Genomic DNA, 25742 nt, shown 5'->3' with positions numbered 1-25742 from the left:
GTATATGTCTGTGTCTGTATGTATGTCTAAGCATGGAAATACATGGACATGTGAATCCCTTGACTCCTTCAAAACCGCTCTCAAAGGGCACCTATACTCTAAGGCACCTACGGACGGCTGCAATTCGAAACTGGCCCCCGTAAAATCTGAATCCCCCCCACCGCCCCCCTTTTCCCCCTCACTGTATATGTTTCTTTTCCCTTTTTACCTCCTTTATGATGAATTCCTGTTCTGTTCTTTGACTATATAGAAGTGTCTATTTGTACGTCTCTAAATGTTTTGATGAATTGAACATGGTGGACCCTCTTGTAAACAAGTGTAATGCTTAATTGGGTCGTCCACTCACAGTTAACAGTCTTTGTATTGAGTTTGTGCTTTTTTCACCACCAAGTGTCACTGTTGTGCAGCCTAACACACTCACACTCTCTCTCTCTCTCACACACGCACACGCACGCGCGTACAGTACAAGCACAGTACAGCATCACTCAGTTCCACTTTTCTAACAGTGATGATTTCTTTTTCTGCATATAAGTTTATATTTGTATGTTTAAATGTTCTGATAAATTGAAATGGAGGACCCTTATGTAAACAAGCCTTTTTCTGGTTTTATCACAGTTTTTGTACTGCCCTTTCCTTGAACTGTACCCATTCTGCAAACTGTTCCCATTCTGCAAACTGTTAATACAATTTTCAATCATCAATGTATGTATGTATGTATGTATGTATGTATGTATGCATGCATGCTTCTTTTGGGCTTGTTTTTCCAAATGTGCTTATTTCTCTCACACAATCTGGCGACACCGAGAAAAAGGAGGAGGAGGAGGACGGACGCACGGACGGGACGGGTTTTTGGGCCTTGGCTACAAAACATACGACGATTCGCCGAACTGCAAGATTTTGGAGGGGAACATGATCAGCCGCTTAAAATCATCCTCTGTGAATTCTAGAGGTATGCACCTACAAACCGTTCACACGACAATAAATAATATTTGCACGAGTCCGTTGCATTAATTTTCCCAGGTGCTGATTTGCTAACAATAGCTATTTTCTCTTCGCTTTTAGCTGGCGATGTCGGCTAATGCTAGCTGGTTTAGCCACTTAGCAGCTAACCGTAAGAAGAACCCACTTCGCTCCGGAAAATGACGCTTCCTTCCTTCCACGTCCCGCTTCAAAACGCTTAGCATTTGGGCATTTATGCTCCGGTCAAGAGATAGCGAAATAAGTTGTCATAACACTGAATCTGAAAGACGAGCATATTGTATTGTTTAGCAGGTGTGCTATTGCTAACCAGTATAGCTCTGTGCTACTCGCAGTGTTGATGGATGTTGCCGAGTCGGACCGGGCTTTTACGCACAACAGATCATAGAATGGATTTGATGTGCTTACAGACGCTCCGAGGCGCTGGTCAGCAGTTTGAAGATGATGAGCAGATCCTACTTCTGTCACTCACATCTGTGACTGTGGATGATTGAAATTATTGATGTTTTGATGATCAATATGCTGAATGTCTCACTCATATTATTTTTGTTCGCACAGAGGTGCTATTGAGCAAATATAAACTATGCGCGGGCATTAAGTTAACGGCACAATACACCTATCCCCCCCCCCCCCCCCCCCTAAATTGTGTGTGACCTACAGTGTTTTCTGGCTCTTTCTGCTGGGTTGCCTACTAATGATTCTAATGTAAGAGGATAACATTAAGGCATATCTCCGCCAGGCTTGGTAGCCTACTAATGGCACCAAGTCAAGGGCTAGGACAATGGGACTAGTAGAAAGCTTTTATACAACAGGCATTGAAATTATTATCATTTGTGTTTTTCGAGGTGTAAGCTATAGAGGCCAATAACATGCAATTGCAGTTTGCGGTTGATTGGAGTTTGTGTTAATGGCGTATGGCAGTTCTTGTAATACATGGGCTCCTCACACCTCCTTTATGTAGAAATGGGAACCCGGGTTGGATCCTTTCTTAGTCTTCTTCCTCTTGACCGCTTCTGTTTTTATTCCATTATTCCTACTAACATGTTTAAGGCAGTGGTGATTGAGAGATCAATTACAGGCAAAATGTATGGAATTTACCCCATAAGATTAATAGGTCTATCTATAGAATTCCCATGATAATTAGAAAAATATGAATGATCCATAGATTATGTGAGTAATGATTTTTGTGAGTTTTGGAAGACTGAGATCTGGTATAGTATCACTAATTTGAAAACAAGAAAATGACTGTCATAACTGCCAGGTGCAACAAGCTCTTGTAGCGCCCATTTTCGTTGGTTCACTCACTGTTTTGTTATGGTTTTCCTGTAGCTCCAGTTAGCTCATAGCACGTTCAGAGCATAGACATATACCTTTCGGCTCTGGAGCGTATGTGCTCAAGGGAGGGCAAAACATTCCCGAGATTCCTTGCGAAGCACTGCGGAAGCATGAGTGTGCGTCACAGAGTGCATGTTTCGTGTCTGAAGTCCTGGAAAAGATGTGCTGTGATTGGCCAGTAGTCACTTGAGTGGCAGTGTGACGTAGCGTGCCTTCCACTCTTCCGGCGTACTTCCTCCCCCAGTGTAAATTATTCCGCCCTCCCATCGACACACATGGCTCCAACGAACTACAGCGGCAAATAAGGCATCTGTTTTTTTATGGGTATGGGTTTTTATGCCGTTCAGACTCTCATTGGACTAGGAGGAAGCCAATCACGACTAGGTCGCTAGGAGGCAGCCAATCACGACTAGGTCTCTAGGAGGCAGCCAATCACGACTAGGTCGCTAGGAGGCAGCCAATCACGACTAAGTCGCTAGGAGGCAGCCAATCACGACTAGGTCGTTCATCAGTAGTGATGCATGCAAATTATGTAGGCCATGCTACTTCGCACCCGGCAAAATAATTTGGGGTGGAGTGTCTTCCTTGGTTTAGCTAGTGGCAGTATAGATGATATTAGCTGTGCACACACAAACAGGGACAAAAACATAATCTCTGCCCCTTCTTGGTCTTCCGGTTTGGCAGAGATAATGATCACTGTTAGTGTTTCCTGTGCATTACTTGGTTTACATTGTTAAATTCTAGGATGGCTGAACGTTTGCTTTAACCTAGTGGTTAACCCAGAGATCTGAACTATTTACATCCACAATATCGCAATCATTTGGTTGTATGTATGAGCTGTCATGTCTCATGTTACACCCAGACCACTTTAATGGCTACTTACTGAATTACTAATTTGTTTTTGAACATTGATGTGCTGACGTACGTTTGCTTTGTCTGGTCAATTTCCCCATACAGCTATCGTTTGAAGACCAGAGAGCAGAAATGAAAGCAGTGGATTTCCCTCCAAGCCTGGCCACACATCCCACCTCGACACAGTTGTCCTCTGTGCATTGCAGTTTCAGTTGTTGAATTCTCAGTCGCAGCCCTCTGTCAACGTGCACCTCTTCCAGTTCTTCAGCACAACTCGCAGAAATGGCAGAGTGAGATCTTCTCATATTGATGCTCACTGAAGCCTTCTCTCCCCCATTCTCACCCTAGTTGGAGACACGCCAATTGCCAAACTGAATCCCTACACCAGAGCCCGCATGTCGGAGGCCTGGCAGCAACATGCCGTTGCTCCGCCTCAGGTTGTTCATACGATCCCGCCAGGTGCTGAGAATGCGTTGGGCTGTGCCGTGTATGGCATTGTGCTGCAGCCAGACCCTCCGTCTCTAGTACAGCAGGTGGCCCAGCACAGCCAACACGGTCAACATGCTGGCCAGCAGCACGGAGGACACAGTCAGCCGCAGCATGCTCAGCAGTCGACCATGCAGGTAGGGGCGGAGGGAGGCCACAAGTGTGGGGCGTGTGGGCATGATATCTCCCATCTGGCAAACCCGCATGAGCACCAGTGCATTGTCAGTCAGGACCGGTCTTTTCAGTGCACTCAGTGCATGAAGATCTTCCACCAGGCCACCGACTTGCTGGAGCACCAGTGTGTTCAAGTAGAGCAAAAGCCATTTGTATGTGGGGTATGCAAGATGGGCTTCTCTCTGCTCACCTCTCTGGCCCAGCACCACACATCCCATAACAGCAACAATCCACAGAAGTGCTCCATCTGTGAAAAAACCTACCGACCTGGTTCCTCTGGCAGTGCCACGCCCACGGCCTCCACAACCCACAACCACAGCGAGGACAGGGCGACGGCCAGCGGCAGTTCGTCCATATTACCCTTTCCCTCGGCCAGAGACCGACCATACAAGTGCCCCATCTGTCAGAAGGCTTTTAAGCACCTGTCGGAACTGACGCGACACGAGCGGGTGCATACAGGAGAAAAGCCGTTTAAATGTGACACCTGTGACAAAGCTTTCAGTCAGTCGTCTCATCTAGCACACCACCAGCGCACGCACAGCAATGAACGCCCCTTCAAGTGTGCCGTGTGTGAAAAGAGCTTCAAACACCGCTCCCACCTGGTGCGCCACATGTATGCCCACTCCGGTGAGCACCTGTTCAAATGCAACCTGTGTGAGCTGCATTTCAAGGAGTCGTCTGAACTCCTTCACCATCCCTGCCACCCGCAGGGTGCCCGCCCGTTCCGATGTGCCACCTGTGGCAAGGGCTTCAAACGCCCTTCTGACCTGCGGCAGCACGAGCGCACACACTCAGAGGAGCGGCCCTTCCACTGTGACGAGTGTCAGATGAGCTTCAAACAGCAATATGCACTGGTCAGACACCGACGCACACACAAAGACCCTACTGACCGGCCATTCAAGTGCAACCTATGCGACAAGGGCTTCATGCAGCCCTCTCACTTGCTCTACCACCAACATGTCCATGGCATGGACAACCTGTTCAAGTGTGCCTCTTGCCAGAAAGAGTTCAGCCAGTCGGGCGAGCTGCTCAGACACAAGTGCGGCGAATCGGCCTCCAACTCACCCGACAAGCCCTACAAGTGTGATGTGTGTGGGAAGGGCTACAAGAAGAGCTCGACGTTGCAGCGCCACCAGAACTCCCACTGCCAGGAGAAGCCGCTGAAGTGTTCGCTCTGCGACCGCCGCTTCCTGTCGTCGTCGGAGTTCGTCCAGCATCGATGTGACCCGACACGCGAAAAGCCGCTCAAGTGTCCTGAAGCGCTTTGCGACAGGCGCTTCAAGTACACATCTGACCTGAACCGCCACCGACGTGTGCACTCCGGGGAGAAACCCTACAAGTGTGCTAACTGCAACAAGGGCTTCAAGCAGCGAGAGCACCAGATCAAGCACCAGCACACCCACGCCAGAGAGGGCCAGTTTAAGTGCGTGTGGTGCGGGGAACGCTTCAGCGACCTAGGTTCTTTGCAGGATCACACTGTGCAGCACACTGCCGAGGGGGGTGGCTATCCCGTGGCCCCTTGCATATAGGCCCAAATCTTCCTCCGAGCTTTGGATATGGTTCTAATGAGTTGCCGTAAAATTAACCATGCTTTCCCCCAAAACCCTGTATTCGCCTTGCAGGTTCGTCCCTCACCCTGACCTTTTCCATACTCGGCCAGGGCTGTCTGTTGCTAATCCGTGGACACTTGGCAGTTCTGTGTCAAGTCCTCCATGTTCGACTACCCTGCCTGAAGGCTAATACCCGCCCCCTTGTTTTTCCTAATCTATTCCTTCCTCACTGCATCCCTTCTTTCCTTAGACACATCTTATCAAGCCTGTTACCTCCCCCCTTTCCTCAGCACCAACCATCAGACAGTTGATGCCGATGAGGTTTGAATTTTAAAGGGGCAAACTCTGTTATGAATCATACTTACTGCCAACCAAGTCTGACTGTTTTGTACAGAAGCAGCTGCCATAGCACAGGTTTATCGACTTGTGTGGCTGGATGACGAAACCAACCATTGTTGTGTTTTGTAAATACATTTGTAAAATTTAGTTGGAGAGGAATCCTGGTGGAGCCTCATCTACCTAAACTGACCAGGCCAACCTGAGACTGTTGTGACTATTCCTAACAGGGGGTGGGGTGCGGGGGGGATTCAATAATTTTTCTGTCCCCTTTTCCATCTTGTACTGCTTGACTCTATTTTTATTACCCCCCTGTCTTCACCCTCCTCCAGTGTCTCCAGTGCTGACGGACCCTCGCTGTTAGTATCCCAAAACGAAGCTGTTAATCTTTGGTTATGTGGAGGGTCTCTGGAAAGGTTTTTGGTTTCGCATCCCTCCAGCTGAGCACTTAAACTGGCCCTCTCTGGCGTGGGCGTGCTGGTGCTTGCTGGCTGTACCGAAACAAGTGTATACATTCAAACAAAAATGGACTCCCCTTGACCTATCTTCCTTCTCACCCCTGCGGGCTTTAGTATTTTTATGCTTTTTATGTATGATGAAGTACCCAGTATGGCCCACAGTTTAGAAGTGTTTTGTTGTTTTTCTATTATCACATGAGGGGGGGAAAGGGGCTGTATTGTGCTTTTGTGAAATAGTTATGATAAGATGTTTGTGAGTGTATGTGGATGTTGATGTGGGCCGCAATAACTGTGGCGTCTCTAGTTCTTACCAAAATACCCGTATGAAGCGACACCCAGTTCCAAAAGTGTGGAGACTAACCAACCAGCCGGTGTACTTGTCATTAAACAAATGTTATGGTTAACATCAATCTCACTCATCACTAAAGACTTATATAAAAAAAATATATATTTCACACTAATTTACCTGTCATATCCTTGCAGAGACCAGTGCTGTTAGGCTATGTGTATTGAGTTTGATCATTACACTTTCTTTCAGCCTCTACATATATGGATGTGTGAGTTGGGTATGTTAATCAGATTAATTTGAAACAAAAACCTGCATTTATTGACCTTTTTTATATTCATGCTAATTTTTAACATGTGCAAATGTTTTTGTTTTTATGTTTTTCTAGTCCCAAGTAGTGATTGTATTGGTATGTTGCAGGGTATTCTAAAAGAGCACCCTTTTCTGTGTGCTTTCACTGCTTGCTGCTCTCTGCTTTTCTGTGGTGGAGAAAGAGGAACGAACATGGAATTCTGTCAAACAGGGAAATCCAGACTGAATTGTATTAGAAATGTAAACCGTTTTACACAGCTTTTTTTTCCCGTCTCACTAACCTGTTCCACCATCTGTATTTTGCAGGGTCATCCTGCATCTTATGTGCAGACATGTTTTAGTTTTGTAAAGAGTTTGCACTAATGCAGTGTTCAGCTTAGTATTACATTTGTTGGGGTGGCCTGCACCAGCATTAGGGATACCCACCACTTAAGGTTTAACACTTAACATTCTAGTTTAGACCTCAAGAAGCCTGGAGTGCCAACTGGACCACGTTGGCAGTGATGTTCATTAATCCTTCTGTTATGTTTTATTACTTCAGCAAGTGGGGGTTTTCAACCAGCTTTTTTTTCCTTTTCATCCTGTTTAATGGTGTATTTCAGTCCTGGTTTGAGTGCAGTATTGACACGTATTTTATATATTAAAAAAAAATAAGGAGGCAGCAAAAAGTAACATTTGACATTCTGTTTTTTTTTTTTTTTGCCTTTTTAAAATGGGACACTGATGCCTCTGTCTACATTTTAGGCAGCTCTCCTCTTCCTCATCTGCCTTTGTCCACCTTCATCACAATGAACTGAATGAAGGGTCAGACCATTGTATCATGTCATCTTTTAGTCTGTTTCCTTAATCTGGCATTAAATAATATCAGAACAGTTGGGAAGTTAAGTGAGAAAGTACTGTATATTTTTTGTTTTCACATTTGTTTATATTTTGTTTATTTTTTTAATAGTCCTTAAATCTATACAAATATCTATTCTTGGACAGAGAGACCAGGGCCTTGGGGTAGGCTGAATACGTGTAATATATATTCATGCTCTAGTTGGGCAACAATGTAAGCTAATAATTCGTTTTTTAATGCCAAATTACTGGATGGATTATCAACACCAAAAACATGGAGTAATGGATCTGGGCTGAGAACTTCTGATAAATCCAATGGGCATTTTGGGGTGTCGAGGGTGGGAACGTCCCTTCTATAAGCACAAATTGTAAAATCCACCCTCAGTAGCTCCACCCCTCAGAGTGAGCTACAGCTTTCATTGGTGATGTTGTAGTGTACCATTCAATGTCACGTTAAACTGAAACAAATCTGACCTTTTTAATTTAACGGTTTCCCCCCCTTTTTGCCTCTCAGACCCTGGTCTCTCTTGATGCTCTGCATGCTTGCTGTGTTAGTTCCTGTATTCTGTCCCTGGGTACCAGTGCTGCTCCCCTCGTGGCGCTGGTGCCTCCTATAGCTTTTTCAAATTGTACTGTAGTCATGTGGATGATGTAGTTAAAAAAGAAGAAAAAAAAACATCGTGCCGACGTATAGTATGTGTACATTCATGCTAAGATTCTGTATGTATGTAGCATTCAATTACACACAGCACTAACAAATAAAACTTTTTTCATTTATAAATTAACATGTGCCATGTTTGATTATCAGTTCGCAAATTCACTGTAATACTTTTTATTTTCATATGGTGCGTTCGGAAATGCCCACCGGGAGCGCACTCGCCTATTAGTTTGCAATTTTTGCATTGGAACAGTGCGCTATTTCCGAACGCGCCCAAAGTCTCGGACAGTTTTGTGTATTTGTATTGTGCACAAAATTATTTCCCTGAGTGAAATAATATAAGGGGGGCTTCACTGAGAACAAATTTCCCCATAAATGTTTCTTACAAACAGGATATCATCTCTATACAGTATACACTGACATTTCCCATACTGATACATTTGTGTAAACTGGACATATGCTAAAGAAAAAAATGGGTGATCATTCTGAAGATGTGGTTAAACAAAATTTGATTTGCTCTAGCATTGACTCAATATGTATTGAATACATCCGCTCCCGACCGGATCATAAACACGAAATAGTATGCCTCCCAGCCCCAGGATACTCTTACTGTATGATACCTAGGTTGCAATCTTTTTTTAATTTCTTTCCATTTTATATCTGGTTCTGGGATACCCTACCAGGATTCACTACTGATTGTTGACCAAATTCAATGATATGAGATGGGAGGTCTGCAAAATGTCATATTTGGCTGGGCTGAATAAACAAACAAACAAACAAACAAGATCATCAATAATATCACTGGACACGACTCCTGTCTTTCGGCCAATGTGGGAATTTAACCGCTATCTCCTGAACAGCAGATGTAGCTGTTTCTCCAATGGCGAATTGGATGGGGGGGGCCAGCTTGCAGGAGGAATGGTAGCGCTGTGATTGGATAGTTGACTCTTGATTTATAAGAGTAAAATTAATTTAGTCCCTTGTTTGTGCCGAATCTGGGTTTGTGCCGAACATGGTTTGTTCAACTCCCTCTGGTGTTGTGGGTGTGGACTTCCAAATAAAAAACATGAAATCATGTAAGGAGGTAAAATGGGAAAAGGAAAGAAACATACCGGTATAAGGGGTGGAGGGGATCCAGATTTTACGGGGGGCAGTTTAGCCTTTTTGAAGGAGTCAAGGGATTCGCATGGCTGTTGGTAGGGGCCAGGGCGTTCCACATTTTGGTGGCATAGGATGTTTGTTATGATGAATTGAAAGTGTAATGCTGTCGACAGTCCACAGTTAACAGTCAACACACTTGTATTGAGTTGTGCTTGAAATGTACTGTAATTCTCCGAAACTGTTAATACATTCTTCAATCAATCAATCAGGAGCGAAATGAATTTAGTCCCGGCTTGTTTGTGCCGAATCTGGGTTGCACATGGTTTGTTGAACTCCCTCTGGTGTTCTGGGTGTGAGCTTCGTTGACATTAAGTACGTTATAGATGGTTATACTGTATATTTTGTAATAATCTAAATCAAAAACTATTATTTGAAAACTTTACTATAGTTACTAAAGTCTAGTAGCTACATTTTCAAATAATTGTAGTGGAGTTAAACAAGTACACTATTTGCCTGTCTGAGATGTAGTGGACTAGAAGAAAAAGTATTAGAAATTGGAAAGTCCAAATACCTGAAATTTGTACTTACACGTACTTACTTGCTTTACACCACTGTGCATAACAGACAGTTGAAAGAGTCTCGGTTGCCTAGACACCAACTAGCCAATCACAACAACAGTTGAGTCCCCTTCGGACAATGGGATCCAGAGACTCCTACGTTCGCCCCGGCGACGAGTTTCACATCCGGGTCGACTCTGCTGCTCAATCGCAATCCGCTTCCCTGCGGTCTCGACCGGGGGGTTTGTCCAGAGAGAAAACCCCGAATCCCGGCGATCTGTCGGCCGGGTCCACAGCGGGGATTTGAGGTGCTTCGCCGTGCGATCGCACATGACCTGGCGCCGAGCGACCGCCGTCGGTGCGATATCTTCGTACTGCGGTAGCATTGCGAGCTAACATTAGCTAACAACATCGATTTCTCCCTACTCCACCCCCTCTTCTCCGGCGATCGTAAAGAGGGACCGATCTGTCAGATCAACAGCCCCGCTTGACTATTTTGGACCACTGATGGGATTGTCTTTGTCCATCGGTTTGAGAAAGACCCGGGTAACGTAGTAAAGCGCCCCCTTCCCTAATATTATATAAATATATATATATATAGTTATAGTTTCGGATTTAAGGCCCATAAGTGGGTGGGGGGTTTAACCCGTGACATTTTGTTTCCTAACACCCCGAAGCATTGCATCTGTGGCCTTTTTAGGTCGCTTTTTAATTCAGTTTTTTGGTTTTTAAGAAGATAAAACGCTTTCCCGTGTCGTCTACCTCAACGCCCCGATGCCTCCCCGTCTCGGTTTGAAGCCCTAGTTGTTGCACTCCCCCCATCCTTCTGTGCCCCACCGACCCCCCCCACCGGCATTGCTGCTTCTGACAATCCGAGCTAGGAGCGCTGCTCAGCGGCTAACTGACTGCAGTGCACCCCGCCGGCACTGCTCAATCATTTCACTACGTGTGGCACGGTTGTTTCTTTATAGTCCCTTCGACCGGACACAGGCAGACCTTAAAACCTAAAAAGAGAAAAAAAACAGTACTGCCATTTTACCCCCATTTTCTTGCAAGTAGAAGGTCCCCGCGACACTCCCTGCCTCGTCCTACATAGCAGCCGAGGAGGAGGCACTGGTCTCGCAATGCCGGGTCCGGCGGCCGGTAGCAAGTCCCGGGTGTATGCAGATGTGAACACACTCAAGAGCCGGGAATACTGGGATTACGAAGCACACGTTCCCAGCTGGAGGTGAGAAGACACAACAAATACCACGATTAACCCTGAGAGTGTAAAAATGTACCCTGAAAGTTCCCTTTTGGTTACATTTGTGCACTCGGTGGATAAATCAACACAGAATTTGATTGTGTGTGTGTGTGTGTGTGTGTGTGTGTGTGTGTGTGTGTGTGTGTGTGTGTGGATTTGCAAATGTCTTGTACGGTATGTGTGTGTGAGCAAGAGGTGATGTCAGTGATAAATTAGGGTGTGTGAGAGAGAGTCATAGAGCAAGAGGTGACGTGAGAGAGAAGTTACGATAATTGTGCATGCATGTGTGAGGATTGTGATTTGTGAGGAATGAAAACTGCATGGTTAAAAACAAACAGCCTCCTATGTAGTTCTTCTCTCTCCCACCCACCCATCCCTCTAAAACCTGCTGTTCTACACTCTGCCGTGCGCGGTGTGAGTGTGACACCTTTCTTACAGCTCATCATCCGCTCCCTCCCTCTGTCCACCCGCCTCCATCTATTTATGTCTGTCTGCATAGAACAGGTCTATACGTTATTTTGTGGTGGCACTTTGTGATATTGCAGTGATCTAAATTACCAATCTGTTTCCATTTGTTCCTTTCTCTATATGCCCCCCCCCCCCCCCCCCCCCCCCCCCCCACACACACACACACACACACACACACACACACACACACACACACACACACACACACAGTAACCAGGAGGACTACCAGCTGGTTCGTAAGCTGGGCAGAGGGAAGTACAGTGAAGTGTTTGAGGCCATTAACATCACCAACAATGAAAAAGTAGTGGTCAAGATCCTTAAGGTGAGTGCCTCTAAAAAAAATGAAGGTGAAATTGTGGTAACCCAAAAGGCTTGGCCCAAAACACACTCGCCCCCAAGCGGTTCTTGTACTCTTATATTTGTTTTACTGTGGTTAAGGTTAGGAATAAGATTAGGTTTAGGCATATTTTTACAGAGTTTACGTTTAGGAATAAGGTTAGGTTCAGGGTTAGTTTTACTGGGGTTATGTTTTAGGAATAGGAATGGTGGCGAACGTTCCGAGGTCACCGGATTTGACCAGGGGCTAGCGTTGTATTCATTTTAGTTTAACCCATTTTGGGCGGGCACCCCTTTTGGTGTTAGCATTATGTTATGCTTTAGCTATTGAAAAATAGCAGATCTACAAGCTCATAGCGCGCCACCGAGTGGCGCGCTACGAGCTTGTAGGTCTGCTATTTTTGAAAAATCGAAGAACGACTGACATAGAAACATAGCTTTTTCAGAAAACTGTCAGGATGTAGAAGACATTTTTAGAATCTGATCTCAGGTCAAAATGGGTTCATCAGAATGTCCGTGGTTTGATGCCCTCGTTGCCCCAGTGGAGACAGCAGCCCCCCACTCGATATGACAACTCCACTCCCTTCTTTTATCCTTCTACTTTTAAACCTATTGAATGAGTGGTTTACCCATGCCGTGGTGGGTTGGGCTTACTTACGTGAGTCGTGAGCTGTATTGTGAAGGGGCTGAACCAAGCTTTCTGTCCAGTTGGTCACAAAGCACCAGTTAAAAAAATGGACCAATCGGCACAGGCCTCAGAGCCCTGGTGCACTGGTCACTGCCTGTGGGTGTGGGGGAAATACTTTTTTTTTTAAATGTTTTTTTTTTTTGTGGCTTTCGCCTTTATTTTATATATTTTATGGATGGACAGACAGTAGGCTGACAGGAAATGGGGAGAGAGATGTGGGGACAGAAAGCAGTGACAGACAGACAGGACAGTGACAGACAGACAGGACAGGAGGAGGAGATGCAGCTATTTGCAAAAGAGCAGCAGTTTTTTTTTAATGTTTTTTTTTGTGGCTTTCACCTTTTATTTTATATATTTTATGGAGGGACAGACAGTAGGCTGACAGGAAATGGGGAGAGAGATGGGGGGATGACATGCAGTAAAGGCCGTCGGGATCAGGAGTCGAACCCGCCGCGGCACACTGCCAGACTGGATTACCAGCCAAGGTGCCTGGACCGCTGAGCCACGGCCCAGGCCGGGGGAAATACTTTTAGTCACGCATACTGTGGTTCCCAAACTTTTCAGGTTGAGACCCAAAACAGAGATCAGACGTTTGCCCGAGACCCAAACTCGTGACAATAGCAGACCTACAAGCACACAACGCGTTGCTTCGCGCCACGTTGTCACTTGTCAGCTTGTAGATTTGGCTATTCTTTTTACTAATTCACTACTTATTTGTTTTCTAATTTATGGAATTTCTTAGATATTTATTTTATTTCTTCATGAAATTACCAAAAAGAATCATTGAATTTCGTCTTTAATTCATGAAAACCGTTGCTTTTATGGGAATGCTTCTTGAAAATGTTTTTGAAATAATATTTAAAAACAAAATGTGTGGGAAAATAATAATACTGAAGGGACCCGTAAAAATGTGTCCGTGACCCACAAATAGGTCCCCGACCCACTGTTTGGGAACCAGTGATATGGGTGCATGTTCATGTGACTCTCACGACGCTATGCAATGATATGTTCAAGTGCTAGAAGAATTGTTATGCTCACTACAATTTAGGGCAGGCCCTTTATTTGGAGATTATATGTTGTTAGCTCCAGCCAGCCCAGTGCAGTCAAGGGAATTGGATAGCTCCCCCATACTCTTTATGGATTGAAAGCCATTTCCTTGCCATATCTGTGTCAATCATTCAATTGTACACATCAGCTTCACATCCACACTAGCTAGCAGTAGACATTGACAGACTCGTGCTGAGGAGGGCAGTAGCAGTGTGTGGGTCATAGCAGCATCAGCAGAATCATGGTAGGGGGAAATTAACGTTGAAATTAGAGTGCAGGCAGGTTGTTGTTTGCCTCTTAGTTCTTGATGATACTATTGGTTGTTTGTCACATGTCACCTTTGGCTGCATTGGCTGTGGACGTTACTTATCTTGGTAACTTGTTTCCCTGTTAAATAAGCCGGTCAAGAAGAAGAAGATCAAGCGAGAGATCAAGATCCTGGAGAACCTGCGAGGTGGAACCAACATAATTCGACTGGTGGACACAGTAAAAGACCCTGTGGTAAGGCTCTCTTGTTTGGTGTTGTTTCCCTGCTGTCCCTGGCCTCCTTTAAATGGTTTTTTCCTTCTCTAGTGGACAACCTAGGCCAGAAAGTGTCAGGGGTGATGGGAGGTAGAGGGGTAGACATGCAACTAATGCTGAGAGTCAGTCCCCCTCCCCACCACCACCAGTCTACCACATACACACACACACACACACACAGGCCCTCATTTATCAACTTGGTGTACGCCCAAATATGGGCTTACACCGGAATCACCACAATTTTCGGCATTTATTATTCCAGCATGAACTTTAACTTTGGCGTGAGCCCGGCCAAATATCACGTCAGGTCGGGAGCTGTCATAGGCTTTGTCCTCACCTGTTTTTCTGTCGTAGAAAAGCGGAGCAGCATTGTCTGACCAGCTGAGTCTGTCACAGATATATATATATATTTTGTAAAGGCATGTCATATGAAATTGGTAGGATATTTCCAAGTGTACACGCAATTAAGATCGCGCAATTAAAAACAATTTTGCAAGTTAGATGCTTAAGCCATTTAAACGGTGTTTTGCATGAGCGCATACATGCAAGGATTTGCGCTGCCTGAGCTGGAATATTTTCATGACTGAGGGTTGTTGGAGAGTAGGCTAGTGCAGAGTGGACTGCTGCAGCTGGAGAGATTGGAGAGTGAAGTCGCCCAACGTGGGTAGCCTACTGTAGCCTAATCTGCAGCAGGCCCATGACTTTCTGGAGTTACGGTATGTGCTCGTCTCGTCCTCGTTTAAGGATAAACGCGTCGCATGAATGCCAAATGTGCCGTGCCAGCGCAAGTGGGGGCCGCATCGCACCGGAGATAGCTAACCCAGCCAGCCCACCACACCACTAGTGCCACATAGGCTACATTAAGGTTTAGGTTGACACTTGACAGTCCAGCCACTGCAGCAATCTAATATAGACTGTCATAAACGTGCATGGTCACATACCACCACAGTGACAGACAGACAGACAGGACAGGAGGAGGAGATGCAGCTATTTGCAAAAGAGCAGCGTGTGTGTGCGGTTGTCACAGGCTGTGCACGTCCAGGTTCAGGTTTATTTGTCATATGTATAAAAATACAATTAAATTATTTAGCTTCGAGCAATCCCAGTCTTATATACACCAGTGTAAACAGGACCAAGACAAACAAACAGCTATAGTGCAAAAGAAAGAACACAAAAACACACACAAAAAAAAAGAGTAAGTGACAAGTGCAATACAGTTCAAACTCGATCATCCCAATGACATGTGCGCTATTTGTTCTTCAGTCTAATTCATGGTTCACATGTTCAGGTTACTAACAACACAGTGACGGTTGCTTGCAAGTTGCGATATGTGCGTGCGTGTGCGTCATGCTCAGGACAGTGTGTGTGTGTGTGTGTGTGTGTGTGTGTGTGTGTGTGTGTGTGTGTGTGTGTGTGTGTGTGTGTGAGCGCGCGTGCGTAACTATGGTTTCCATATGTTGTTTGGTCGTATTGCAGTTGTTCAAAACGAGGGCGAGGCTTGATTTTATAGGGCGTGCCAGATTGATTTCAGCCGTCACATTTATCAATGCTAGGAATTAAATTAAGCAAGGATCAGCTGTTTGCGGTCACTTCATAAATGCCGTGCCGACGTGAGTGTACTCCAAAACCGACGCTCAAATTTGAGGCAGATATTACACTCCATTGATAAATGGACCATATTGTTGCAAGTACATCAGGAAATAGCCCTGTGACATGTATAAATAAATAATATATGCAGTGCACACCGGGAAGCACACGCAGATTAGACACACCAACGGACCGACATGCGGAAACAACGGTCGGACATTCACTGCTCCGTGCTTAAGGTTAGGGTTAGGTTAGGGTTTGAGGTAGGTTGTCGGTCTAATGACAGTCGGACCAATAGTAAAGCTCCATCTTAATGGATTAGAATATTGTGTATATAATTCAAAAAGTGAAACTTTCATATATTCTCAATTCATTGTGCATAAAGTGAAGTATTTACAACCTTTTTCTTTGTTTTAATCCTGATGAGTATGCGTACAGCTCATGAAAATCAAAACATTCTATCTCAAAATATTAGAATATTTTACGAGACCAGACCACTAAAAAACATGTATTTTAAACGAGAAATGTCGACCATATGAAAAGTATATTAATGTATGCAGTTAATACTTGGTCTGGGCTACTTTTGAACAAATTATTTCATCAATGGGGCGTGATGATGATTTCTTATTCAAGCCAGCTTGAGCTGGCTATGATTCCAGTTCAGCAAGAATTGCTTTAGATTACAGAAAAGTCTTTAGCTCGATTTAGTTGTAAGTAGGTAATTATTAGAGTGTAAGAATAAGTCATAGCTCAGAACAAAGGCTGACTGATTGAATTGTTTGACTGAATTGAAAGTATTTTTTACCCATGTCATTGTTTGATCATGTACTCATTTTAACCCCTTGTCTCTCTCTTGTGGTTATACAGTCCAGAACTCCAGCACTTGTCTTTGAATGCATCAATAACACAGACTTCAAGGTAAAATAATCACCTCTTCTGTGAATTTTGGGTTGATGTTTTGGGTTTTCATGTTATAGTCATACTTCGTTATAGACATACCTTTTAAAAAAAAAAATCATCTGTCACTCACTGGTATACAAATATGTGGTGTTTGACATTATGAAACACTAATTTCATTCACGAGCGTCTGCACCCACTCACATCCAAGTGACGTAGACACTGGCAATGTATTTATGCATTTTACACTTGACATATGCTGTCTTTGACAAAGACTTTGTGTTCCAAAGTATCCCTGGGCGCAACGACCCTGACCTGTTAGTTTTAATGGGCAGACCTTCGTCTAGACGAACGCTGTAATGACAACGGAGTTACGAAAGGTGTTGCCACAATGACTAGCACTTCTAAAAGGAATTCTTCATTCTTTTCAGTGTGCGATGTCGCTGAGTATACATTGGCTTAAGTGACAGATGTAATACAATTTAGGACACAAAATAACCCAGTGAGTTAGTCTTAGTTTTTCTACTGTTCTTTGTTACTTTTGGATTCAGCTACATAGAGGGATTACGTTTATTTGTTTAATTTGCCTGTGTTCTATGCACTTATCCTCATAGTTTTTGTATTCCTTACAGGAGTTGTACCAGAAGTTGACAGATTTTGACATCCGTTTCTACATGTATGAACTACTGAAGGTCAGATTTGTTGACATTCTGAAATGTGTGTGTGTGTGTGTGACAAAAATTGCCATTTGTTTGACATTACCAAGCCTATTATATTTAAGTATATGCAAATCCTCACATGCCCAATGTAGAGACGTCAGGTTGAAAGTGATTAATACATCCAAGTGTAAGCTAATCTTTTTAAAATGACTTATATGCCTTAAAACATTATACTTGCCCTCTATAACTAAAATGTAACATTTAAATATCTTCTTCACTTTAAAAATAGTTCATATTTTAATCCCAAATTGGCTTACATTCGTGCAACATCATTATGTCACCTGCCCACCCTCCCCTCTGCGTTGAAGCTAGTTTGTTGTGATGTGACAAAATGCCACTCTGTGCTGCTTTTGGTTGTATTTAATACGTGAAAGACAGTAAGGAGACCTGTGAAAGACAGTAAGGAGACCTGTGTGAGTCTTCACATCTTTCCTAGAAATAAGTGTGACGCTGCCCACGTTATGTACTCGGAAATGTATTTTTGGTTGTGGTGATGTCATGATGTGTGTGTGTGTGTGTGTGTGTGTGTGTGTGTGTGTGTGTGTGTGTGTGTGTGTGTGTGTGTGTGTGTGTGTGTGTGTGTGTGTGTGTGTGTGTGTGTGTGTGTGTGTGTGTGTGTGTGTGTGTGTGTGTGTGTGTGTGTGTGTGTGTGTGTGTGTGTGTGTGTGTGTGTGTGTGTGTGTGTGTGTGTGTGTGTGTGTGTGTGTGTGTGTGTGTGTTGATGTCTCAGGCTCTGGACTACTGCCACAGTATGGGCATCATGCACCGTGACGTCAAGCCCCACAATGTGATGATCGACCACCAGATGAGAAAGGTGGGTGGTGCTTTCAGTCCTCTCTCTCTCTCGCCACATGCCCACTTCCCACACGACAAACATGGTCCTCCTCGTCCGTGTTCTAATCCCACAATTTCAGGTCTGCTTCCATGTGTGTCTCCCTCTCTCGACTTATTTTTTCGTTCTTGCTTTAACCCATTTTGACCTGAGATCAGATTCTAAAAATGTCTTCTACATCCTGACAGTTTTCTGAAGAAGCTATGTTTCTATGTCAGTCGTTCTTCGATTTTTCAAAAATAGCAGACCTACAAGCTCGTAGCGCGCCACTCGGTGGCGCGCTATGAGCTTGTAGATCTGCTATTTTTCAATAGCTAAAGCATAACATAATGCTAACACCAAAAGGGGTTCCCATCCAAAATGGGTTAAATCTCTACATTTTACTCTGTGTCCCATCTACTTGTTTGCCTGCAGAGCGGATGTACAGTAACAAATGTTTCTCATCAACTTGACTATTGTTATGTTTACATCACGTTGGGAATACAGCCAGTTGTACCCAAGTTGTGTTATGCAAGTCTGCCAGTAGGGGGCAACAGGTTAACATGAGAGTTTACCTTTCCAGTACTGGTCAACATTAGACTGTGACCGTGTGCACCTAATAATAGATGATGCTGAAATGTTTCGTTACAACAGTAGTTATTATGAATAATATACAACACTTTAGATTTGTATTAAATCCAGTTTTATATTCCTTTCGCCTAGCTACGTCTTATAGATTGGGGTTTGGCGGAGTTCTACCATCCTGCCCAGGAGTACAACGTCAGAGTGGCTTCACGATACTTCAAAGGGCCCGAACTACTGGTGGACTATCAGGTACTAGTACACACCACTAATCACTACTGGTGGACTACCAGGTACTAGTACACACCACTAATCACTACTGGTGGACTACTAGGTACTAGTACACACCACTAATCACTACTGGTGGACTATCGGGTACTAGTACACACCACTAATCACTACTGGTGGACTATCGGGTACTAGTACACACCACTAATCACTACTGGTGGACTATCAGGTACTAGTACACACCGCTAATCACTACTGGTGGACTATCAGGTACTAGTACACACCACTAATCACTACTGGTGGACTATCGGGTACTAGTACACACCACTAATCACTACTGGTGGACTACCAGGTACTAGTACACACCACTAATCACTACTGGTGGACTATCAGGTACTAGTACACACCACTAATCACTACTGGTGGACTACCAGGTACTAGTACACACCACTAATCACTACTGGTGGACTGTCAGGTACTAGTACACACCACTACTCACTACTGGTGGACTACCAGGTACTAGTACACACCACTAATCACTACTGGTGGACTACCAGGTACTAGTACACACCACTAATCACTACTGGTGGACTACCATGTACTAGTACACACCACTAATCACTACTGGTGGACTGTCAGGTACTAGTACACACCACTAATCACTACTGGTGGACTGTCAGGTACTAGTACACACCACTAATCACTGCTGGTGGACTATTGGGTACTAGTACACACCACTAATCACTACTGGTGGACTACCATGTACTAGTACACACCACTAATCACTACTGGTGGACTGTCAGGTACTAGTACACACCACTAATCACAACTGGTGGACTACCAGGTACTAGTACACAGCACTAATCACTACTGGTGGACTAACTACCAGGTATTGCACACAACCAGGGGTCATCAATATGTCCGTACATGGACAAACCAGAGTAATATAGTGGCCACACTAGCGTTGACTCCCATTGTAACAATGGAATGCGGAAGTGCTCATTCTATCTCAATGGGATAGTTCCAGCCATAGGAGCAATGTTTGGAACTATAGCCCATAGGCACTTTGGGCTTTGCGGCGAGATCGCGTGTCGCTACTCTCTTACTCTATACTCTGGGACAAATCTGTCCGTGGCTACTGGCTACATTTGGCCTTGTCCGTGGCAGATTTATTTATTTATTTTACACACAATTATAATGTTCTTATTTTGATCATGAGACTCAATTACTGAATGTCAGTTCAGTTCTTACTGGCTACACTTACTGGCTACTGGCTACATTTGGCCTTGTCTGTGGCAGATTTATTTATTTTACACACAATTATAATGTTCTTATTTTGATCATGAGACCCAATGTCAGTTTTCAGTAATTGCCAGAACACTATGTGCCACTATCTATGGCACATTAGGAGTCCACTAGTAGTACTAGTGGACGTTTTATTTTCAAGGACCCCCACAACTCTGAGGTTGTGCAAAGTGACCAGATTTGACTGAGAGACTGCCATCGCGCAAATTACAGCTTTTCACCAGAGGAGAAAAACTTTTTTTTCCCCTTTTTTTTCCAAAATGAGTTTATAGCACAGGCAGACTCTTCACATACTAGAGCATGTCTGAAATAAATGTCAGAGCTGAAATCGACATGTAAATATGAAATAAATGCCCAAACATGTAGCTAGGTGTAATGTTAGAGACCACAGAAGTGAACCTTTCAAGCCTGTTTTCTCAACTCGCTGTTTTCTGCAAGACATTACTCTATAAGCCATATCTCCAAAACTGGTGGGTCAAACTGAACAACCAATATGTCAATTTGAAGCTATGATTCCCTGCTTTCATATGACATGAAAAAACGAAAATTCAAAAAAATCCAATGGCAGTCCCTCAGTCAAATTTAGTCACATTATTTGTACACTATCAGAGCTAAGTAAGTAGCCTTTGTAGCGTGAGGCAGCTTGATGTACAAGTACAACCCCTGGACACGACGCTAGTATGTCGCAGGGACTTACCCCCAATCCAACCCTTGATGCTGAGTGTCAAGCAGGGAGGCATTGGGTCCCATTTCTTTGGTATGACCCGGCCGGGGACACGTTACTTTATTTACAATTCTGTATTGCCCTATAAAAGTGCTGCTAAACCATATAGATGCACTTTATACCTTGTACTATGTTTCTTGTATATATGTTTTTATGCTTTGTCTCTTAGTGAAATGTGCTTCACTGCCTGCCTGTTTAATTTGTATGTTTTGTGTTTTGGACTGTGGATGAAAATTAGCATCTTTGCTAAATCCGGTATATTTACTTTGCATTTACATGTAATGTCCATTAATATGCACTGTCCCGTCGAAATAAACAAATAAAGAAAACAACAAGCCAGCATGACGATGACCGTTGCACACAACTAATCAGCCACCTTATGACACCTGTGGGTAACTGTAGAAATCAGGCTGCATATTAACCGAATCTGCCAGAACGAGATAATCTTGTGAATAGCCACTGTACCCCACTGTGCCATCCACGAGATTTGATTAATAAGCATAAATGAATCTAACATTATTTATTTATTTATTTTGTATTAACGAACATGGTACAAACTCTTACATCCCGATCTGACGTGGCCGCATGCACGCCTAATAGTCCCCTTTCTCCTCAAAATGAGACAAACTGTGATCCTTGGGACCTTATAAAACCCTAATCTTTGATCACGCTAAGAAAGTTAATCCATCCACTGGCCTCACGATCCCACCTATAGTAACGGGAGGGAATGTGTTAAGACATTGTACCTAGCGCTCTCTTTCTGATTTCTCAAATCTGCTGTGACATACTGTATGTACACATTGCTCTGCTTTTGCCATTTACTCTTGACTTAATATTTGAAATGTCAGATTTACTTTTATAACGAGGGAATATTCCTCATTGTGTGGGTGTGTGCGTGTCTGCGTGTCTGCGTGCGTGCGTAAATTGCAGATGTATGACTACAGTCTTGACATGTGGAGCTTGGGCTGTATGCTGGCCAGTATGATCTTTCAGAAAGAGCCCTTCTTCCATGGACAAGACAACTATGACCAGGTAGCACTCTCATATTGGTGGGATTGTTTTATCAATATGTATGATTCATTATTGTTATGGATATTTTAATTGTTTGATCATTTGACATTGATAAAATGTCTCTGACCTCATTTCTTAGTTGGTGAGGATTGCCAAGGTTTTGGGAACAGATGAGTTGTTCGGCTACCTGCGTAAATACCACATTGAACTGGACCCGCGCTTCAAGGACCTGCTGGGACAGTGAGTAAACACATCGGACTCCCTTTTAATATTTTCCTACATCAGAATCCAGGCTTTGATTCCCAAATATTCAAATAAAATTGCATTCAGTGCAATTTTGACACTGAAAAATACATGTGGATATTGGTCTGGCACTTGAGTTGTGAGCTCACTATGACGTTGTCACTGTGACGTTGTAATCTGAGTTTGTAACCCCGACCCATGGAAATAAATCTTCCACACACACCAAAGTTCCAGACTAATATCTACGCAGCGATATTAGTCTGGCGACTCTGGCCATGACAGGCATAGACATATAAAGGTAGACGCCTCCTTCGGCTCTGGGGCGTGTGTACTATCTCGCGAGGAGGCAAGCTTTTGTTAATCATAGCGGAAGCTTGTCAAGCTTCAGCATGCGTCATGGAAGGGGATGTTCGGTAAGACAATCAGACAGGCAATGTAAACATTTGTTTTCTCATGCCAATAAAGCTCCTTTGGATTTAATTGATAAATGACTACTGGCGAATTACATTGTGTCTTTTCCGGGACTTGAGTGGCAGTGACACAGCATGCCTTCCGCACTTCTGTTTGATTTCCTCCTTACGCTGGACACACATGGCTCCAACGAACTGCAGCGGCCAATGAGGCATCTATTTTTTTTATATCTATGATGCCAGGCTAGTATATCCCAAGCCCCCAGTAAGGCTATCCAGCGTTGAAGATGCCACTACCTACTGGCGAAATGTGGAATTGCAGCACTTTAATGGAAGTGGACGGACGTTCATGACGTCGCGTGCGTAAGCCCGGACCTCAAAATTGAGGTCCGGGGCTATAGGCTAGGCTAAACTTCCGCTCGCTCGAGCCATTGAGTTATAATTATACTTCCGGAAGTCTTCCGGGTGCTTCAAAACGCCACTGAGCAACTTCCATTGAAATGAATAGCAGGGGGGCGGGGCTAACGCTCCAGTTCGGTCTCTATCCTTCTTTATACTCTATGGTATATCCCCTGCTTCCTGGGCTGAAACTCTGAGGGAAACCCTGACAATGCAACATCCATCCCTGTAGGATTCATACAATGTATGAATGAATGGACCATTGTAAGCGCTTTGCATAGAAAAGCGCTATAAAAATGCAATCCATTATTATTTGTAGGCAGAGCAGGAAGCGCTGGGAGCAGTTTGTGCAGACAGAGAATCAGCACCTGGTGAGTCCTGAAGCCCTCGATCTACTGGACAAGCTGCTACGCTACGACCACCAACAGAGACTCACCGCCACAGAAGCCATGGAACACCCATACTTCTGTAAGAAGGAGTTCACTTAATATTCACTTAACACAGAAGCCATGGAACACCCATACTTCTGTAAGAATTCATTCACTTAACACTTGTGATGCTAATGACGTGTATATGCGTCCTCTCAATTAAAACCGGGGGTGCCTCGGACGTGTATACACGTCATTAGGTCCTTTTTAATTATATAAAATGGGATCGCTGAAATCCATTTTTTGACAGCGGCCGTTGATAGCAACCAAAAACAACCAAAAAAAATAAACGTTTTTTTTTAATTTATTTTATATCAATAAAAAAGAAAGATGTGTATACACGTCCAAGGCCAAAATTGTGTTAAGTACAGTACTTAAGTAGATGTACTTAGTTACTTTCCACCACTGGTTTTACCCATCCTATAACTACTAGAACCAAGAGCAGTAAACCCAAAATGCACCACACTGCTAGATTAACCTTCAGCAGCAGCTACTGTACGTTACAATCAGTGTTGGAAAGTAACTAACTAAAGTAACTTATTACTTAAAGTAATATTAATATATTACCTTTTTCCAGTAACTAGTAATATAAGTAATTGCTTTCACAATTTGAATAATATTACTAATATGTTACTATTTTCCAAAAGTAACTCGTTACTATTATCAAGAGCCTTGGTGGTACTGTGGGCTCCAGTGTTTATTTAGAATGGCAGCCCAGTCTCCCATTCTAAATAGACTCTAGAAACGATGCAGGGCGGGCCTTAAGTAACTAGTAATAGGTAATATATTACCGTTTTTGAGTAACTTTTCCAACACTGCTTATAGGCCTAATGTAACTCTATAATACCTCTCTGACAATGTCCTCCTGTAGACCCCGTAGTAAAGGAACAGTCTCTATCCAACTCCGACAACAACATGGTTTCCAGTGGGAACACTACAGCCCGATGAAACGCAGGTAAAGTTAGTCATAAAAATATTCATACTGTTTTCTTTTTATGGTAATTAACCCAATTTGGAGTTCATGAAAATTGAATTCTTCTCAAGCTAACTAGCCTAGCGCTTGTGAGCTTAATGTTTACTGGCTGATGCATTCAGGTTGTCATTCCACATTTCATTCCACTGCATGAATACAGCAGGTGATTACACTAATTCATTTTCTCTTCTCTCTCTCTCTCTCTCTCTCCCTCCCTTTCTCAGGAGAAGAAGGATGTTTGTTTGTTACCTCAACTTTGTACCCGGTTGTGACAGTAACTTTGACAAGTGTACAGTGACAATGGATCAAAGTAACGCTGACCAGTTACACACTCACAGATATGTGCTCATGGACACAACACGCACACACAAGCACACACGCATACACGTACATACACGCACACGCAGACACACACGCACATGCAGACACCTATACATACCCTCCTCCTCTGTATCAGTCTGTGATTGGCTTGTCCTGGTTCCCTGTCAAGCAGCCTGACCAATGAGCTTGAAGCTGTCTCTCTCTCTCCCCCTTCCCTTGGCCTGACTTGGTCTCGCTGTAGGTCATCAGAAAAACTACTACTTAAGACTATCCCCCTCTCTCGTATCGCTCCTCCTCCTCGCCCTGTATCCTATCACCCCCCCACCCACCACCACCATCCCTCTATCCCTCCTTGTTTGAAGCAGCATGGAGAATGAGCAGCAGGAGTGTAAGCCTGTCCCCCTGCCCGGCCCAGAGGTCCCACCCCCCCCCCCCCCCCCCCCTCCTCCCCCCCCCCGCACACCTGACCCGACCCCGACCCTCGTTTCATCCCTCCGTCCGTTTGTCTGTCGTGTCCTGTGTGCGGCCTCACCCCCCCCCCCCCCCCTCCAGCAGACAGACAGATGTCTTAAACACTACTCCAAGTTCCTGAAAGTGGCATGGTGGACTCTCTCTAGATAGAATGGACATGATGATAATAATATTAATGAATAATAAATGATTTTTATTTAGTTGAACTGTCTGTCATGGGTGACTTCTTTGGCTATGTTTTGAGTGTATCATGAACAGGGATGGCTAGAGGGGGTCTTTAGCCTGCTCTAGTGGAGGCTTAGCCCCGACAACCCCCCCCCCCCCCCCCCCACAATAGGCCAGTCAATCTAAGAGGCCCAAAAGAAATTGCAATAGTAATCATTCAAGCTTTTTTCTGATCTTTAGGGTC

The 25742-nt window shown here is 44.1% G+C and overlaps 2 protein-coding genes across 2 annotated transcripts; both read left to right on the top strand.

Annotated features, from left to right (window-relative positions):
* The first annotated feature begins 796 nt into the window (after window positions 1–796).
* Window positions 797–8389, top strand: znf319b (zinc finger protein 319b). Its single transcript, XM_079501854.1, has 2 exons — window positions 797–949; window positions 3271–8389. Exon 2 carries the CDS (start codon window positions 3561–3563, stop codon window positions 5352–5354), a length of 1794 nt encoding a protein of 597 aa, XP_079357980.1. The 5' UTR covers window positions 797–949; window positions 3271–3560; the 3' UTR covers window positions 5355–8389.
* Window positions 8390–10060: 1671 nt separating this feature from the next.
* csnk2a2b (casein kinase 2, alpha prime polypeptide b) lies at window positions 10061–25539 on the top strand. The gene is made up of 12 exons (XM_079501826.1): window positions 10061–11148; window positions 11842–11953; window positions 14102–14203; window positions 16679–16729; window positions 17341–17400; window positions 18158–18241; window positions 18962–19072; window positions 22008–22109; window positions 22228–22328; window positions 23460–23608; window positions 24440–24523; window positions 24766–25539. The coding sequence occupies exons 1-11, from the start codon at window positions 11045–11047 to the stop codon at window positions 24514–24516; spliced, it is 1053 nt and encodes a 350-aa protein (XP_079357952.1). The 5' UTR covers window positions 10061–11044; the 3' UTR covers window positions 24517–24523; window positions 24766–25539.
* Window positions 25540–25742: the final 203 nt, after the last annotated feature.

Source organism: Electrona antarctica (assembly GCF_951216825.1).
Source record: "Electrona antarctica genome assembly, chromosome: 5".
NCBI classification, from domain to species: domain Eukaryota; kingdom Metazoa; phylum Chordata; class Actinopteri; order Myctophiformes; family Myctophidae; genus Electrona; species Electrona antarctica.
The sequence above is the reverse complement of the archived record's forward strand: the minus strand, read 5'-3'. Positions and strand labels throughout refer to the sequence as shown.